General features: G+C 40.5%; 2 protein-coding genes across 6 annotated transcripts in view; one reads left to right on the top strand and one right to left on the bottom strand.

Annotated features, from left to right (window-relative positions):
* Positions 1 to 18,755, top strand: part of CELF2 (CUGBP Elav-like family member 2) — a 939,267-nt gene that overhangs the window by 120,765 nt on the left and 799,747 nt on the right. The gene's annotated exons all lie outside the window — the stretch shown is intronic.
* Positions 1 to 18,755, bottom strand: part of LOC149122668 (uncharacterized) — a 78,924-nt gene that overhangs the window by 59,491 nt on the left and 678 nt on the right. For 2 of the 4 annotated variants that reach the window (XR_016219134.1, XM_089311787.1), the window contains exon 2: positions 12,068 to 12,196. The exons of 1 other annotated variant lie outside the window; for it this stretch is intronic. Coding sequence is in view for 1 of the 3 variants with exons in the window: in XM_089311787.1 (XP_089167913.1) it covers positions 12,068 to 12,196 (129 nt within the window). In the remaining 2 variants the exon portion in view is untranslated. Of the gene's footprint in view, positions 1 to 8,442; positions 9,683 to 12,067; positions 12,197 to 18,755 lie in introns of those variants that run through there. One more of the 4 variants, XR_016219133.1, reaches the window with a different exon arrangement.

The following is an 18,755-nucleotide window of genomic DNA, read 5'->3' as shown; positions in this document are numbered from 1 at the left end:
CCTGCCTCATCCCTACCAAGAGGTAGAGATCAAATCAGGAGACTCAGGTGCTAGAGAAGGTGAAAGCTTGGAAAGGTGATAAGGCTGGGCAATGCTGAAAGTTTTACCCACCAGCCCTTACGCAAAATTGGTCATTAACATGCAACGAGAGACTTCTCAGATTAATTTTTAGGCCCTTTTCTTTAAAACTATGCAGCATGGTGAGCATTAGTATCAGCTTTTCTCAGGCCTGAGTTTTGACATTTGACACTCTCATGATGCAAGAAATCAAGCCCATAAAATGTTACTGATGCTCCTACTTCCCTAGTTGACGGATGAATATTTTGGAACAGGCAGTGTGTCTTCAAAAGACACACATAGTCGAACAGCCTGGGTTTGTAGCCTGGTTGTGCTACTTATGAGTGTGTGAACTTGAACAAACTGTGTAACTCTATAGGTTGTGGTTTCTGATTAGAGTAGTGTCCACTCCAAAGGGTTGAGAAATACAAAAGCCAATAAAATGCAATGAGCTAATACACATCATGCATTGATCCCAGTGACTCCCTCACACTAAGCACTCAGTAACTGTAGCTACTGTTATGTGGTAGCTCTGTGCACCTACTTTAGCTGGCAATGAAAATTCAATAGAACCACAGAAGCACTTTACTTTTGTTATTTTTCTGGAATGTCTTATATATTTCCACAGTTGTGCCTTAACCCATGCCAGTTCCCTTATTTGGAATAGCCATGAACTACCTCTCCTCCAAACTACAAAACTTGGCAAAAACAAAACAAAACAAAACAAAAAACACAAAACTTATCTTCTTCAGGATGCTTTCTCTGCTTACCCAGTTTATCCACTTATCTTACTCTCATTCTTCTTCATCCATTTGCCATTTATTTTCCATTTATTTGTGCAATGTATGGTATAGTGCCCCCCCCATCATGAAAGCTGTTTTCTGTGGTCCCTAACTAGAGCCTAAAACCTCAGATAGTACTGAATCTAGCATATACTATGTTTTTCCTATAGGCTCTGAAGCATTGCCACATGGTACCAGAGTTAATCTTTCTTGTTTATGCCTTGGTGCCTCCTTTGCAACAGTATTCTTGAACTTTGGGGCCATTATTAACTAAACTAAACTAAGAGTTGCACAGACTAAAAGCACTACAATGCCTCAACAATTGCTCTGCTGAGATGGTCACCACATCATCAAGGGGTGAGTGGTAGAGAGTAGAACTACCTGGAATGAAGAGATTATTTACATCCCAGACATGGCATGAGATTTTTATCACCCTACTCAGAATGGTGTGCAACTTAAAACGTATTTTTTATTTATGGAAGCTTCCCTTGAATATTTTCAGATCATGAGTGATCATGGGTAATTGAAACCAGCAAAGGCCAAGCTGTCGATAGTGGGGGACTACTGTATATTATCCTGAAAAACCTACATTGGCAAATGAATACTGAAGTTACTCTTGCCAGGTTGATGTTTAACTGTGCTATACTGAAAACATAATACTGATGACATGGATGTGGATGAGAGATCTGTTTCATTTCGGGATCCAAACAGGAAGTGATTACCCTAGCCCGAAAGAATTTATTGATACACTCCCATTTCTACAATGAGAAGGAAAACAGTAATCATGCAAGGAGAGTACAACCATTAAGGCAGACCTTTCAGATGTCAGAAGAGAGACTCAGAGGCAGAATACTGACTTTTCAGTAAGCACATAAGAAAAACTCAAAACATGGTCCCAGAAGTAATAAGCAAGCCACCTTGTGCCAAAAGTGAAGTGTGAGATTATCACACTTGATGTGGACAGCATCTATACTGTGGGCTGAGCCTATATAGCCACAGTTGTTTGTTCCTTAATAAAGAGAAACTGGAGGTTGAAAGATCACTTGATTAATTCTTTAGTTCTTTCCCATAGGAGCAAAAATCTGTTTCTATGTGGAATTTGGGTTCAACCACTCTCAACAGATCACTTTACCAATTTTATGAGGTTCTCAGCTTTTCACATCAGAAAAATAATCTAATCTAAACATACAGCCAAAGTCTGTGCTTCAAAACTATATCAGTTAGGCAGGCGCCGCAGCTCACTAGGCTAATCCTCCACCTTGTGGTGCCGGCACACTGGGTTCTAGTCCCGGTCGGGGTGCCAGAATCTGTCCCGGTTGCCCCTCTTCCAGGCCAGCTCGCTGCTGTGGCCAGGGAGTGCAGTGGAGGATGGCCCAAGTCCTTGGGCCCTGCACCCCATGGGAGACCAGGAGAAGTACCTGGCTCCCGCCATCGGATCAGCGTGATGCGCCGGCTGCAGCGCACCGGCCGCAGCGGCCACTGGAGGGTGAACCAACAGCAAAAGGAAGACCTTTCTCTCTCTCTCACTGTCCACTCTGCCTGTCAAAACATTAAAAAAAAAACTATCTCAGTTAGAATATTGATTTTCAAAATGGACAATCTGCAATATAAGGGCACTCCTGCCCCAAAATACAGTGGTCAGCCAAATGTGATTCTCTTTGGGTATTACACTTTCATTATATTTGCACTTTTCAATAGGAAGAGTTAGTTGCTCTGTTTCATGTGTATATTTAGTCTTTCCATGCTTTTAAATACTCTTTAAGCATTCCAATCTTACTATTAATTTTACCTACAAACACTAACTTTATTCTACACTGATCATTCCAGTGCTTCATATTCTTTAGGTTGTTAATGCTAATATTAACTTTTATATCTATTAGCTCTTTGTCTTATGCGTGCCTTGGTTCTTCAACTATATTGTAATTTCCAGGTATAAGACATAGAAATTCTACTTCCTATTTCTGAAAATTTCAAAGTGCCTGATAGTTCTCTACATACAGAAGAAGGGAGTTTGGTTTAAAAAATGATTGAGGAAACAAATGCATAAAAAGAACAAATAAGAGGATAACAAGCTTCATCCAGGTTCTGATTTCTTGGAATTTCCAAATAGAAATCTAGGAAAATTCAAATCCCAAAAAATGTTTTAAAGGAGTGTTATGAATGTGAGGTTTGAGGAAGAAGAAGGCTAAAAGTGTATGACTGAAACTCATGAAGAAATATACACATAAGAGCAATTTTATTGTCTGTCAGTGCTCTTGGTGGCATCCGTTAACCTCCTTTCTCTGCGAGGGAGGGGCTCTGGGGTCTACAGAAAACAGATGCCTCATTTTCTCATGGTCTGGGGGCTTCTCCAGGATCAGTATCAGGTGTTAGGTTGTCACCCAAGATGAACTTTTCATTCAGTTGCATTTGTTATTGGCTTTAGAACCTGTGGTCATTGCATCGCTTTGAGGTTAGGGTCAAGATACAATAGATAACCTAGACTGGGCTTGAAGAGGCCACATCTTTAAGAGAGGGTAAATATGGGCAGTCTGCTGAGTGAGGTGGTGCTGGCCCAGAATAATAAGTACATCCATCTTTTGGCAACATATTGTTCCCTTTAGAATATATTGAAGGAATTTTTAATCTCCTCTGAGAAACATTAATGGTCTGATGTTATAGAATACTTAAAAGTTCCAAATATCTGAAAAAGAAACAAAATTGTTTCTGAGTGGGAGCAACAGAGTAAAAAAAAAAAAATGTTCCCAAAGCACAATGAGGTGTTGATGGAAATGGTTTATAAATAGAATGCTGATGGGAAAAGTAGAGATTTCAGTTACAGGAACTGATAACAAAGAAGGTGAGATATGGACTGACAAGCAGGTATTCAAGAACATGTCAAAAAGGTTACCGTAAATTATGTCTTCTGCACATTAATAACAGTTGCGACATAATAAAATGTATTTAAATAAATTTCCCCTTAAAATGATGCATCACAAAATATATTTTCATATTAACTCTAAAATGAGAGAGTGAGTTGGCAACCATTTGAGAAGCTGATAATAATTCTTAGATTGAACAATATGGGGACAACCTTATGCAAAAGAAAAGAGAGACAGGGGAGGGATCTGTCCTTTTCTCAGATTTATTCGTGTCCTTTGCAAGGGTTGTTTTATTTAATGTTTCTGATAATCTCTTGACTGTTCTGGTATCTAGAGTTGTCCACTGAAAATAAGACACTAAGCCCTATCTCTTCCATGGAGGCACTCAGGAATACCCATAAGAAGTCCTTTTTATAATTTTCAAAGTTCCTAACCTGTTTCCAAATTTAAAAAAATTAAGTTTTTACATACTTAAATGTTAATACATTATATCAAGAAGGCCCCTGGGCCAGGCATTCTAACCAGGAAACTAATAAATTTAGGAGAACTCCTTAAATACTCTGGGCTTTAGTTTTTTTGTGTTTAAAATAAATTTGGAATAGACATTTGGCCTAGTGGTTAAGATTCTGATAAAAATGCCCATGGCCATATCAAGGTTCCTGGGTTCGATTCCTGGCTCTGGCTCCCTATTCCCGCTTCCTGCCAATGCAGATCCTGGGAGGCAGGGGTGACGACTCAAGTCATGGGGTCCCTGCTACCCATTTGAGAGACTTGGATTGAGTTTCAAGCTCCACTTATCTTGCACCAGGCCAAGTACCAGTAAGTATAAGGATTTGGGGAGTGAACTGGTGGATTGGGATATTCTCTCTCTCTTTCTCTCTCTCTCTCTCATAAACACACACACACACACACACACACACATACACAAATGTGTTTGAAACTCAAAGTCCCTGGCAGTGCCTTTATTCTGGTTTTAGTAAATTCATACATGATACTGATAATAATACACATACACACAAGAAAATAGAATCTAGGGGCAGATACTTGGTATATTGAGATATTACGCTGCTACATAAGACACCTCCATCCTATATTAGAATGCCTGAATTCAACGTCTAGCTCTGCTGTCCACTCCAGTTTTCTGCTAAAGTATACCTGGGAGGCAGCAGGTGGTAGTTCAAGTGTTTGGGTCCCTTGGCCACTGCTATCCTCATGGGAGACCCAAATTGAGTTCTAGTCTCCAACCTTGGCTATTGCAGACATTTGAGGAGTGACTGCAGACGTTTGGGGAGTGAACCACCAGTGGGTGAAAGATTCTCTCTCTCTCTCTCTCTCTCTCTCTCTCTCTGTGTGTGTGTGTGTGTGTCTGCCTTTCAAACACATTAAATAAAGAAATAAAAAAGAAAATAGCAACTAACTAATAATCAAAATTTATTTCAAGATTTCAGCTCTATGTAGTTCTTTCTCCTGAGAATCATAAAAGACAATGAAAATGGCTTAGCAAATAACGTTACATTAGATCAGTAAGTATTTACTGTGCGATTGAGTTAATGGGTAAATTTATATCCTAATGACTCTATAAACCCTAAAGAACCAATAGAATTGTCTGCAAATATAGTGTGGGTTTTAGGGAGCTATTTCCATTTATAATTATTTACATATCCATGACTATTTCACAGTTGTAACTCTTCATGGTGCTCTCATCTCAGTATAGTCATTATTGCCTGTACATCAGAGACAATGTGTCTGGTTTTTGAATGTTGGTGAATTATATGCCTGGTGAACTTCCTGTAAAGGATAAGATGTCAGTATTTGCACAATTAATTGTTGTGGAAGACATATGGTATCTTTTATGCCAGCAAGTGAGTGGCATACACAAATCTAACAAAGAATGTGGCACTGCAAATTCCATTTGCTAGTAGTTGCCCCCTGGTTTTCAGTTAAGGATAATCTGAGCTGTGATTTGTGTCTTTAAAATCACTTGAGAAGTAGCCAGTTATTTGAGTGGAGAAGCAGTCTGTGAAAACTAAATTGAAAAGAGCGCCAGTTTTGTTCCAGTTACTGTCCAGAGGGTGTCTTTATGGGGAAGTCCAGAATGCAGAAACTTGGATTGGCCGTTGCAAATAGGAGATGACAGTCAAGATGAGAGATGAGGAGAAGGCTCTGGCAGGGGTGGAAACCATGTCAATAGTACTCAGGAAAGCAGGCACACTGGCACAAGTAACAGGCAAACAACACCCTATTTCCTCTCACTGTCAGGCAAATGGATATAGTCACATGAGGCTTCAACAAAAAGGGTTGAGATAGAAAGACCTTCTCCAAATCCTTAAGAAAATGATTTACCTGGTGGTGTAGTAACCATTAAGATAGTCTCATATACTCTCATTAAGAATAAAAGGGTCACATATTCCGAATAGCGAGAGCAAGTTTTCTTCATCCCTGTGAGCATCTGCCTAATTCTCTATCTAACCTCACAAAAGTCCTTTTCTAATCATGTTTTATTTCCACTTGACCCAATTTTCTTGCATACTGCCCTGTACTCATGAATCCCAGCTCAAGAACTAAAGATATTTTAACTAGTTTGTGGAGCCATTTCTGCAGCAAGTCCCTTACAAGATTTTTAATGTTTTGTCAAAACTGAAATATATTGATAAACCATGCTGTTGGATACCTGTTTGTTACAGGTCTTTGGTGAGGATTTCAAGCACTCCTAGGTAACTAGGATATTAGAAAGGCTAAATGTGTTATGCTTCATGCCTAAGAAAGTTTTCTAAGGTTATATTGTTTTCATAGAAAAATTGAGGATGAGTATTTGGTACAGCAGTTGAGACAATACTTGGGATGCCCACTTCTGATACCAAAATGCATGGATTCTAGTTCTGGCTCCACTTCTAACTTCAGCTTCCTGCTAATGCACACCATAGGAGGAAGCAGATGATGGCGCAGGTACTTGCCACCCACGTGGGAGACCTGGATTGAAATCCAGGCTTCTGGTTTCAGCCTGGACTCGTTGATGACTGTTATAGGTATTGGTGGATTGACCAGCAGGTGGAAGAGCAATCTCTGTTTCTCCTTCTCTCTCTCTCTCTCTCTCTCTCTCTCTCTCTCTCTCTCTCTCTCTCCCCCTCTCCCCTCCTCTCCTACTCCTCCTTTCCCTCCCTCCCTTCCTCCCTCCCTTCCTCTCTCTCTCTCCTCTGTCTCTCTACCTTTGAAATAAAAAATGAAAGTAACCAAAATGTAAAAAAAGTAAGATTATGTTGAGCAAGTTAAAAGACATTTCAATGTAAAATGATTTTTTTTAACAAAGAAATGGATAAACTGAGACTAAGCAGGAAATGTGTTGATTAGAGAGCCCAAATAAACTCTTCATTGCCTACACACGTATTAACCAACCAGATCTACTATTCCTTTGCAATTCTAGTTAATAAATGCATGTTATTACATTTATTTTATAATTCTCTCAGTCGTGCAAATTCTCTTAGTCTTTCAAGTAATTGATAAGCATTTGTTGATTCTTCTTGATATTCTCTGTGTTATGCCATTTGATGTAGAAGACATAGCAGAACTACATATTTTATGGTATTTTCCATCAAAACTGAAAATCTGATAAAATAAGATCAAATAAGTAAAATAATGAGGCCACTGGACTGTGAGCTTCTCATTCTGCCTTCAGTGAAAACTAGTAGAATCTCAGATTTATTTTGTAAAATTGTAGGGTTTCAGAAGAAGGAAGTGATAGTTTCATTCTATGCCTGGGTGATCAAACCATAAGAGGAGTAAAATATTCAGTCTTGGACTCCTCAATTTAAGAGAAGTTAGACACAAGCTGGAATGTGTTCAGTGGATAATGAACAGTCCCAAGACCACGTAGCACAAGACTGACTGAAGAACAGTACAGACTTTAACCTAAATAAGAAAAGACACAGGGGCTAATGGAAGCTGACTTCAACTATTCGCTGGCTTTGCAGTACAAGTGTGTCAAAGATTGTGACAGATACATAACCTGTATATCTCTAAAATCATCAGCCTGAGGGTATCAGTGGGGTCTTGTCAACATCTGGATCTTATTTATCTTCTGCTCCCCACTTTTACAACTGCAGGGCATGACTCCACCTCTTAGGGTTACTTCTGCTCATGTCTGTGTGTCCTCAGGGTATTTCTGGTACCCACGGTGTATCCATTCATGGCTGTGTATCTATGTTCATCTCTATTGCTCATGAGCCCCAAGAGGACAGTACTGCATGTTTACCAATTCTGCTGGCAAAAACACTATTTCTCTGCCACAGAAGTGGTCTCTCCATGCCCCAAAGCTTTACAGCCATTTTCACACAAAAATCTATGGGCTTCTTAGGCTTAACAGAAGTTCCTTCTTTTTTTATTTTATTTTATTTTTATTTAGTAAATATAAATTTTCCAAAATACAGTTTATGGATTACAATGACTCCCCCCCCCCATAATTTCCCTCCCACTCGCACCCCTCCCATCTCCCGCTCCCGCTCCCATTCCATTCACATCAAGATTCATTTTCGATTCTCTTTATATACAGAACGATTCAGTATATATTAAGATTTCATCAGTTTGCACCCACACAGAAACACAAAGTGTAAAATACTGTTTCAGTACTAGTTATGGCATTACTTCACATTGGACAACACATTAAGGACAGATCCCACATGAGAAGTAAGTACACAGTGACTCCTGTTGTTGACTTAACAATTTGACACTCTTGTTTATGGCATCAGTAATCTCCCTAGGCCCTAGTCATGAGTCGCCAAGGCTATGGAAGCCTTTTGAGTTTGCTGACTTGGATCTTATTCCGACAGGGTCATAGTCAAAGTGGAAGTTCTGTCCTCCCTTCAGAGAAAGGTACCTCCTTCTTTGATGGCCCCGTTCTTTCCACTGGGATCTCACTGGCGGAGATCTTTCATTTAGATTTTTTTTCCAGAGTGTCTTGGCTTTCCATGCCTGAAATACTCTCATGGGCTCTAACAGAAGTTCCTTCTTGTGTTTTGCTCTAAATGGAAAGGCAATTTCCTCTCCCAATACAAACCAATATGTGGTTGCTGGGACAAGGCTGGAAACCAGCTTTTCTTCTGTTGCACCCAAGGAAACTCATCACCAATTACTCTTTTCCAAAATCCCTTTCCCTTCCATAAAAAATATTCACAGCACATGACATCTGAGAAGTAAGTACTGACTGTCACTAGCCTCACACCCACAAAGTCGGAACTGAGCTCTGACCAGACAAAACCAGGACTGGGAGATTTAAATATAAGGAAAGGGTAGTAACTGGGACTTTTATAGGACTCATGTGCTCCTTTGAGAGTTTTCCCCTCACCTTGTCCCTGTCCAAGTCCATGACCACTTGAGGTTGTATAGGGTATATTCAAGCCGCAAATGAGTGTTTGGACTAGATAACTTCAAAGATTCCTTCCAACTCTCTCTGAAACTCTGAAAGTCTAAAGCCATCTACTCACTGTGGACAGTGAGCTAGGATGTCCATCATAGAGACCAATCATTGGGGCCATAACAACACAATCAGTACAGATTTAGAAACAAATATAAGCAAGAGATTAGAATGTCTTTAGCTCTTTTTCTACGTGTAGACTTCGTCCTTTTCTTCAAGAGTCTGGTGTTGGTGCTCTGCCTCTGAATCACCTGATGAATTTATTAAGAATTTAGGTTCCTGGGGCCGGCGCCGTGGCTCACTTGGTTAATCCTCTGCCTGCAGCGCTGGCATCCCATATGGGTGCCAGGTTCTAGTCCCAGTTGCTCCTCTTCCAGTCCAGCTCTGTACTATGGCCAGGGAGGGCAGTGGAGGATGGACCAAGTGCTTGAGCCTCTGCACCCGCATAGGAGACCAGGAGGAAGCACCTGGCTCCTGGCTTTGGATTGGCGCAGTGCCAGCCGTAGTGGCCATTTGGGGAGTGAACCAATGGAAGGAAGACCTTTCTCTCTGTCTCTCTCTCTGTCTAACTCTATCTGTCAAATAAATTAAAAAAAAATTTTAGGTCCTTGAAATAAGAGCTCTGGATCTTTAAAACAATGTCATGTAAAAGGACTTTTCTGTGATAATGCAAATTTTTCATATCTATGCTACCCAATGCAGTAGCAACAAGCTACATGAGATTGTGTGCATAAGGAACTGATTTTTTAAAGTTGGTTTTACTTAATTTTTATTTAAATAACTACATGTGGCTACGGGCCACCAAGTTAAAGAAGTGTAGTTCTAGAGTCTAAGAAGGAAGAAAATTTGAGGGAGGTTGGAGATATGTAGGAGCATGGAGGACCATTGAACAATAAACGTATAAGATTGGGACAAGGATTCAGAAAGAATTAGACTAACAGGAAGTGACCTCCTGAGAGATCTTCTAGATTCTAGGACAACAGCTAGTAACCTTTCTGAGGTTCCAGAACCCTGAGAGAATTCTTGATAGCTGTGGATATTCTGTTAGTAATATGCTCATGCTAATTTATGTGAGAAATTTATATAAGATTTTGGAACAGGAAGCTTCAAGAATCCCTAAAGCTCATCCACTATGCCTCTTCCAAACACAAGTCCTGGGTTTGGAATTCTTGCTACAATAAAACACCTCTCAGTCTATAGACAAGGAAACTAAAATAGAGTGTCAGAATTGGCCCAAAGCGATTCATTTATCATCAAACTGGGCTTCTAATATATTCCCCATCCTATCCTCTGTACACCTTTCTTTACCTGGGGTCATGGAAACTTCAAGATGTATGTGCATAATAGAACTGGCTAAGATTTATACACAAAACTTGGAATTTCAGCCAGGTATGTTAGCCTGAGCATACTTTGATTTTTTTGAAAGTACAGTGTTTTTGCAATACTTAACCTTGATCTCCTATTTTTAGAAATGAAGTTACCTTTAGTCTTATATTCTAAGTGCAAGCAGAACAGCAAAATGCTTTTGATTATCCTTCCTTTGTCTTAAAAGAATAAAATGCGATGAAAATGAGTCAATAAAAAGAAGTCTTGCTCTTTGGTGTTTGATTAGGGGAGCCTTAATGTCATTGATTTTCCAAGCTCCTAGTCATATTACAGAAAAATCCCAAAACATTTCAGGAGTATTAACTGTTAAAAATAGTTTTCGGTTGCTGGGTAAATACCAATTTGCAGCAATTGGGAAGAAAAATTTAGCATGACTGTTTACATACATTGTAGAGAGAATATTAACATCACCTTGAGATATCTGGTGTTTGCTTGTGTGTGTATGTGAAAAGAGAAAAGCCAATGCTTAATACAACACTTGGAACTCACATTTGCTATTGTGTATTCATAAATATTAATCTGGAGAGATAATTAGCTCTATCAATTTTACAATTAGCCTTTCAGAAGAGAAGTGGATGCTAATAAAAATAAGGCATGCTTTTAAGCTTCTCCACTGTGAATGTTTTCACTCTCTAACAACTTGGAGGCAGAACCTGTCTTTGTTTAATCTTTTCCTGAAATAGGCAAGCTTTACACTGATTCCATTTCTCCCATGAGACTATAACCTTGCACAGAAAAATAGGTTTTCTATTCTTAAAAATCTGGTTACCATCCATTTTTAAAATCTTTTTTTTAATTTTTCTCTGAAATATTGTGGAATAACAGACAGGCCACTGTGACCCCCCTGGGTTATTACTCCAATTCAGGCCAGGTGAAATTTACATATGTGTGTTGCTCAGGTAAAATCTAAGTATTTCTATTTGTGTGCTCTTTGTGTGAATCGATTTTAAGCAATACCTTATTCCTGAATTCTGAGAGTTAAATCCTTCAGTGTAATGTCAAGCACAATTTAAGAAGATATTGGTCCCAAAGACCTCTATGCCTGTCACGTTAGAACATGCAAGAGAAACTGTGGAGTGTGGTGGGGATCTATTCAAATGGAAGTTGCCAGTGTTGACTCATTGTCTAATTGACACTAACTAGCTGTATGAACTTGTGCACATCACATCATGTCTTTCTCTTTGAATTTGAACAGTCAACTTGATCAGTGGATTCTTAATCCCGCTATGCATTCAAATTCATGAAAACACAAATTCTTGGGTCCCTCTGTAGCATGAGTGAATCAAATTTTCAACCAGTGGGGACCACGAGGTATTATTTTTAACAAATTCCCCTACTAGTTCTTGGATCGCCAAAGGAAACAGGTGGTTTATATATGGCAGCTAGTGAACTTGATGGCCCTTATTGTTCTTTCCTGTTCTGAATGTCTGAAATCTATACACACCAGTGGATTGGAACAGGGGACAGGAAAGAGACCTCTGGAAGAAAGTTGCTATTCTTGATCATGCAAATAAAATACAAAATGTGAGCAGAACCAGCAATGGGTTGTGGCTTTTCCTATTCACTTTTCTTACCTGTACAGTGAAAGTGATATCCAGACAGGCCAAACATTTCCCTTGAGGCAGCTGAAAATATTCCCAGAACAAAGAATAGCTGTCCTCTCTCAAGCTGACCATAACTGATTGGTGGCAGAGCCTGGAACACTGTGTGGAGAAGGATACAAAACCAAAGCTCAGGCAGACAGAGAAAGAGAACAAGTACGAATGGCTTAGGCAACAGTGGCCATGTAAACATCATCTGCTCTGTTTTCAGATCCTGTAAGAATTGAAACTCCACAAGTTTCAGAGTCAGGTGTGGATTCAAACTTGAGCCCTACTACTTATGGCCAGGTCTAACTCCATCTCTGCATTCGTTAAAAAAAAAAAATGGGGATAATAAAACATCTCATAAGAGGACTAAATCAGATAATATTTGAAAAGCTCATCACATGGTACCTAATACTTAAAAGGCAAAAATATATAAATCAGTTCTTCATTCCCCTATGCTCCTTAAGCAAAGAATTCAAATCAGATCCATTGTCAAAATTCCCAGTCAAGTCAGTGCAATAATAAACATAAGAGGTGCTTGAACACTTACAAGTGGAGAACAAATGAATGATAAAAGGAAACACATGCACAGCACTTGTTGTGTGCTGGAACTGACCTAAGCCTTATTTATTCTTCACATCCTCTCCTTTATGGATGTTCAAAAGTGAGGTAAAAAGACATGAAGTACACAGTTAATAATGGCATTGCAGTAACTGTACTCTTAACCACTTTGTCATGCTACTGTTTGGTGGAGGGAGGAAAAACAGGAAGGCAAGGGAGTTTACATCACCAAGCAGGATTGAGAGAGCAACAGACTGCCCTTGGGCAAAATATGCATTTTGTGTGGCCTGCATGGGTATTTGTTCCAGATTCAATGTGACAACTGTCGGTAGGAGATGCATATATTACAGTGGCGCCGTCTCACCCGTCTTCTGAATGATGGCCAACCTGCTTCCCTCATTTCATGCCCATAGGATTCTACCTGGTCCCAAAGTGTTTGACCTTGAGATCAGTGTTGGCACAGCTATGGAGGGCCCCATCAAGCACCTGACATAGATGTGCACAGTAGAGGTGACTCCTTGACACACAGAGATTTCAAACACAATCCAAATTATTTTCAATCATTTGTTGTGAAAAACTAAATATTTTAATATAAAAATAAAATTGAAAAGAAAACAAGTCAATTCTATTTATTTTTTTCATTTTTCCTTGTCTCTTTTCATATTAAGTTCCTCAGAGCCTGAAATAGCCAAGTTAGTCCCAGTTCTGTGAGCTGAGCAGTCCCTCAATTCTTGCCTCTTGTTTTTCCTTCTTTCTTCTTTTTTTTCAATCCCTCTCATGATTTCAATACTGCAAAGCCTCACTTAACTAAATTCAAGAGAGAAATAAGCGTTTGGATGATACTGAAAACTAGTGTATGCCTTTGTGGCCTTGGTGAGGAATATTCCAAGCATGTTGTAAATAGATATTTGCAGAGTTGGGAAAAAATTCACAAGATTTCCTAGCCTAAGAACCTACTCACTGGCCCTCACCCATCTAAAAAGGAGGAGCTGAGAGAGAAATGTGAAGATTTAGTTCCTTGTTTTTAACCTAACATTTTAACAGTCTTCAAGATGAAGACACGACCTCTCAGATCAGATTACATGTTAAAGAAGTTTCCAGCAACTGAGCCAGCAGGACTAAAATTGCGCATGTTTTGCAACTGGCAGTCTCTTCATGCACACACAGCTTTGTGACCCATTCCCCTAAATCCCAGGGTGACTTGAGACACCCTGGTGTCTTCGGGGAATTGCCATTTGGAACTTGGGGCCACAGGAGGGAAAGAAATCGCTTTAACTTTGAAGAAAACTTTTCCCTAAGAAGAAAAGCCAGTCAGTGAGACGAATGACTTGGCTCCAAAATTAACCCTAACTGGCCATGGCATCCTATGACTGTCAATTGCTCCTCCAAACCTCAGATGAACCTTGCAGCCCAGGCATTCTGTGAATGTGAGGCTAGCCCAAAGGAGCATTAAAAGGCCATGTGTGGGCCGGCGCCGCGGCTCACTAGGCTAATCCTCCGCCTTGAGGCACCGGCACACCGGGTTCTAGTCCCGGTCAGGGCGCCAGATTCTGTCCCGGTTGCCCCTCTTGCAGGCCAGCTCTCTGCTGTAGCCAGAGAGTGCAGTGGAGGATGGCCCAAGTGCTTGGGCCCTGCACCCCATGGGAGACCAGGAGAAGCACCTGGCTCCTGCCTTCAGATCAGCCCGGTGTGCCAGCCGCGGTGGCCATTGGAGAGTGAACCAACGGCAAAAGGAAGACCTCTCTGTCTCTCTCTCTCTGTCCACTCTGCCTGTCAAAAAAAAAAAAAAAGGCTATGTGTGTTCGTTTGCACCACCCTGGGTTATCCAGAAGTATCGGGGAGAAATATAGCTGTCACTGTGGGATTTATCTTAGAGCATTGGGATGGATGGGACCAGCTAGGTGCACCACTTTGAAGGGCTGTTGATGATTGGGCTTGGTTGTGATAGTTAATATACTGTGATATTTCAAATAGCATTCAAAAACATGAGATTTATAGTCCTATCAAAAGAGAATATACTTTAAAATGGCCAAACAATATTACCTTAATCCCAGGACTGGAACAGCTAGCCCTCCAGCTATTTTCAAGCTATTCCAGACTTTGACCATCTGAGTCTGACTCTGATTCTGAATCAAATCTACCCTCCATCCCATTCAGGCATGGATGTCAGTGTTAACAGAGAACCACACCCTTTCCTTCAAGTGCCAGTTGAAACTATCCTGGGCACATCCAAAGTCATGAGTTCACATGCCTATCATGTGCTTTCATGCCTATTGAATTCCTTGAGCCCTGCACCAATCCACCCTTGGTGTTAGGCAGCTTGGGCTGATGCCGACAACCCTCTGTGAGAGAACACACAATCACCACTCATGGATGCTCCTGATGAACTCCAGGCCACTGAGCTGGTGCCTGGCCAAGCTGAGGCTTGGAATGTGTTGCACCACTGCCACCCTCACCTCCCTGACTGGAGGATACGAGTCACTGTCATCAATGCCAAGGTGAGAAAGCAAGAAAGACTCAAAGAAGCCAGATGAGTCCTCCCCATGACTCCACTTGTTGGTGGCAGAAGGGATGACCAGCGTCCAGTTTCCTGAATCACAGTTTTATAATCTTTCCTCCCCATCATACCACTTCTAACACTCTGGCTAAGGTCCTAGACCTCCCCCAGACAACGGGCGCACTACCCTTAGGACCCAAAACGAAGCAGTTTCAGGGACAACTGGGCACCATGTGTCTTTGTAGGGTGTTCAGAAATCCTTCCACAGCTCTGCAGAGGTGAGGCAATGTTGGAAGGTTGGCAACATACATTGCCCCAAGATGTGACACAACAGGTACACACACACACACACACACACACACTCACACCCCTTTTTATAATCTCTATTTGGAACGAAGAGATGGAAAGGAATGTCTTCTTAAAGTTCATTTATTTTCTTTGGCAGCAAAGGGTGAGGAAAATTGAGTTGTTTGAAGTCTGCAGCTAACGTCCCCCACCCACCCCCATTCCGTGTAAGCCATTATTTTTAAACATCGCACAGAGGTGCACTTCACCCCAGAGCAGGAAAACCAGGAAGCAGAACAATTTACAGACTGAATTATCAACCCCAACTAGAGAATCAGATGTATAATCAAAAGCAGAATTTTCAGCCCCAAATCAAGAGTAAATGGTACAATCAAAGGTAGACTCCATGCTACACTATTTTCATCTCTGTCTCCCTTTTGGTAACTTTCTTGCTCTCTTACTGCCATGGGCCCTGAGGAGCCCAGTGCCTTCAAGTCTCACCTCTCTTCTAGCCCACCCTCCCACCCCACCAGACCTGGCTTCCTAGCAAGAAAAAAATATTTTAAACACCTTCCCAGGTGTACTCAGCCTAGTTCCATGTTGATCTTCATAAAGCTTTTAGAAAATGCCCTGTGGTCCCTCTCTAATCAGTAAAGTCATAATCTCCACAAATTCCTTTACTAGTTCTTTGCTAAAATCTAGGCTCTGATATTTTTTTCTTTTCTTGCCTTTTTCCATCAACACTTACTTGCCTATATCCCATTCTTTCAAACCTCATTTTCTTCCAGGGCAAAAATGCATATGTTCAACTGCTATGGTAGAAAAATTAAATTGCTTATTCCTACTAAGCACAAAGGTAACACAAATTTTTTTTTCTTTCTTTTCTTTTCTTTCTTTTTTTTTTTTTTTTTTTTTACAGGCAGAGTGGAAAGGAGAGAGAGAGACAGAAAGATCTTCCTTTTTGCCATTGGTTCACTCTCCAATGGCCGCCGCGGCCGGCACACCGCACTGATCCAAAGGCAGGAGCCAGGTGCTTCTCCTGGTCTCCCATGGGGTGCAGGGCCCAAGCACTTGGGCCATCCTCCACTGCACTCCCTGGCCACAGCAGAGAGCTGGCCTGCAAGAGGGGCAACCAGGACAGAATCCGGTGCCCCGACCGGGACTAGAACCCAGTGTGCCAGCACTGCAAGGCGGAGGATTAGCCTATTGAGCCGCAGCACCAGCCTGGTAACACAAATTAAAACACTGAGGTAGATCTCTCCCTTATGGCATTAGCAATATTTTAAATTACTTAATTCTTAGTGCTCACAAGAATATAATAAAATATGAGACAGATTTGGTGGCACAGTGAGTGAGGCTGGCATTCCAAATCAGAGTTTCATTGCAAGTCTTGACTACTCCACTTCTGATTTGACTTCCTGCTAATGCCCCTGGGAGGCAGCCCATGTGGCCCAATTATTTGCATTCCCTCCACCCATTTAAGACACACGGATGGAGTTCCTGGCTCCTGGCATCAATGTTGCTCAGACCTGACTGTTGCAGCCATTTGAGGATTTAATCAGCAGATGGAAGATCTCTCCCTCTCTGTCACTGTGCCCTTCAAATAACTAAGTAAATCTTTTAAAAAGTAATATTAAAAATACACTATCTTATCTACTATTGAGTGACTATAAACTGTTGCAAATTTTCTTTAAAAAGTAATTTCCTCATCTGTATTAAGACCTAAAAGATCCCAAACCCCTTGACCCAGAAATTTCATTTCTGTGAATTTACCCAAAGGAAATAGTGAAAGATATGCAGGAAGATTAATTATGGGAACATTCAATGATGCATTATTTATAATGCCAAAAATTCTAAATTCTAAATTAAATGAAACATTTAGTAATAATGATGATGGAGTGGCTAAAGACATAACAGTCTACCCGCACTATAGAAAAATGTCTAATTATTAAAAGTTACACTCAATTTATATATAATTAGCATGTGTACATATGCACACATACATATCATTATAAATAAAATATGAGAAGTATTGAATGGTTAGCTCTGAGTGATGAGATTATAGATGATTTTTATTATCTCACCTGGATTTCTTCATTTTCTAAATGTTCTGACCACAGGAAGTATGTATTACCTTTATAATCAGGAAAAAACAAAATGCCTTTTTATGCAAAATTGCTGTAGAAATAGCAATTCAATCTGTCCCTGTCCCAGATAGCAGATTTGGACTGTTTTAGGAACCTGACATTCATTAGGACAAAGGTTTCCCGTGAGTGAAAGTCTGTGGCAATTCAGAAAAAGATAATTCCCCAGAGGGGAGCTCTCAAGCCTCCCCTCCACTGCCTGGAGCTGCTTTGTTTGGCAGAAGTTCTGCCTCGATGTGCCTAACACCATGTTCCTTTGGAACATGAAGTCTCTTGTGCTCAGTGTGAAATACATTTGCTACCTGTGTGCCTGTGTACACACACACACACACCCCACACACACTTGTAATTGGATACGTATTTGTTTCATTAAATCTACTCACTCAGCAATTTCTATACTAACCAGTCCCTGAGGCCAAAAGAAAAAAAAAAAATCAGTAATCAACATACTACTTTCAAGTACAGAGTACCGACCTATTTATAAAAGGAAATTAAGTAAAACCGGTAATTATAACTAGCGTACAACCTTTCAACACAGTCAATGAGAAATTCAATTTGCTTAAAATAATGAGCTACTCTGGCAGGAGCAATCTGTTCATATGCAGTTCCCAAGAGCCTCAGGATGGAAAGGAAGCCCTGCCTGGCATTTGATACTATCTGTCAGTTTATCAGCTCTGTCTCAGGGTGAGTTTTACGATGGCACTACGTTTGGGATGGAAAAAGGAAAGAGAAAAATCTCCTTTTGTCTTTTCTACACAGTTATCGGAAACTTGCTGGCAAATGGATTCAATTTCTATTTTAAACAGTTGAACAAGTAAAGCGATCTACCTCACACCTACTTTCTAGGGATTTTGTTTGGCCACCTTTATTCCTCCTCACCATCATCCCGACCAAATGGGCGAAGTTTCTGAGATCCCTGATTGCTGGCGATTCAGAGATTCCTTTGTCTAAAGCTTGTCTATGTTTTTCTTACCAAGTCAGTACCTTTTGAGGCGAGACAAAGATACACAAAAGCTGAATTAAAGAATGTCGAAACAAAACAATATAAACTGATATGAGAACTTCCCACATCTGGCTACAGACGACCTCTTCTTGGTTCCATTCATTCATTCACATATCCTTTCAGTCAATGAGTTTCATTGTCAACTATTAAGTACAGCTGCTCTGCTAGAGGGTAGAGTGATAGGCA

Source organism: Oryctolagus cuniculus, chromosome 13, assembly GCF_051225735.1.
Source record: "Oryctolagus cuniculus isolate XC-2025 breed Fujian yellow rabbit chromosome 13, ASM5122573v1, whole genome shotgun sequence".
NCBI lineage: Eukaryota > Metazoa > Chordata > Mammalia > Lagomorpha > Leporidae > Oryctolagus > Oryctolagus cuniculus.
The sequence above is the reverse complement of the archived record's forward strand: the minus strand, read 5'-3'. Positions and strand labels throughout refer to the sequence as shown.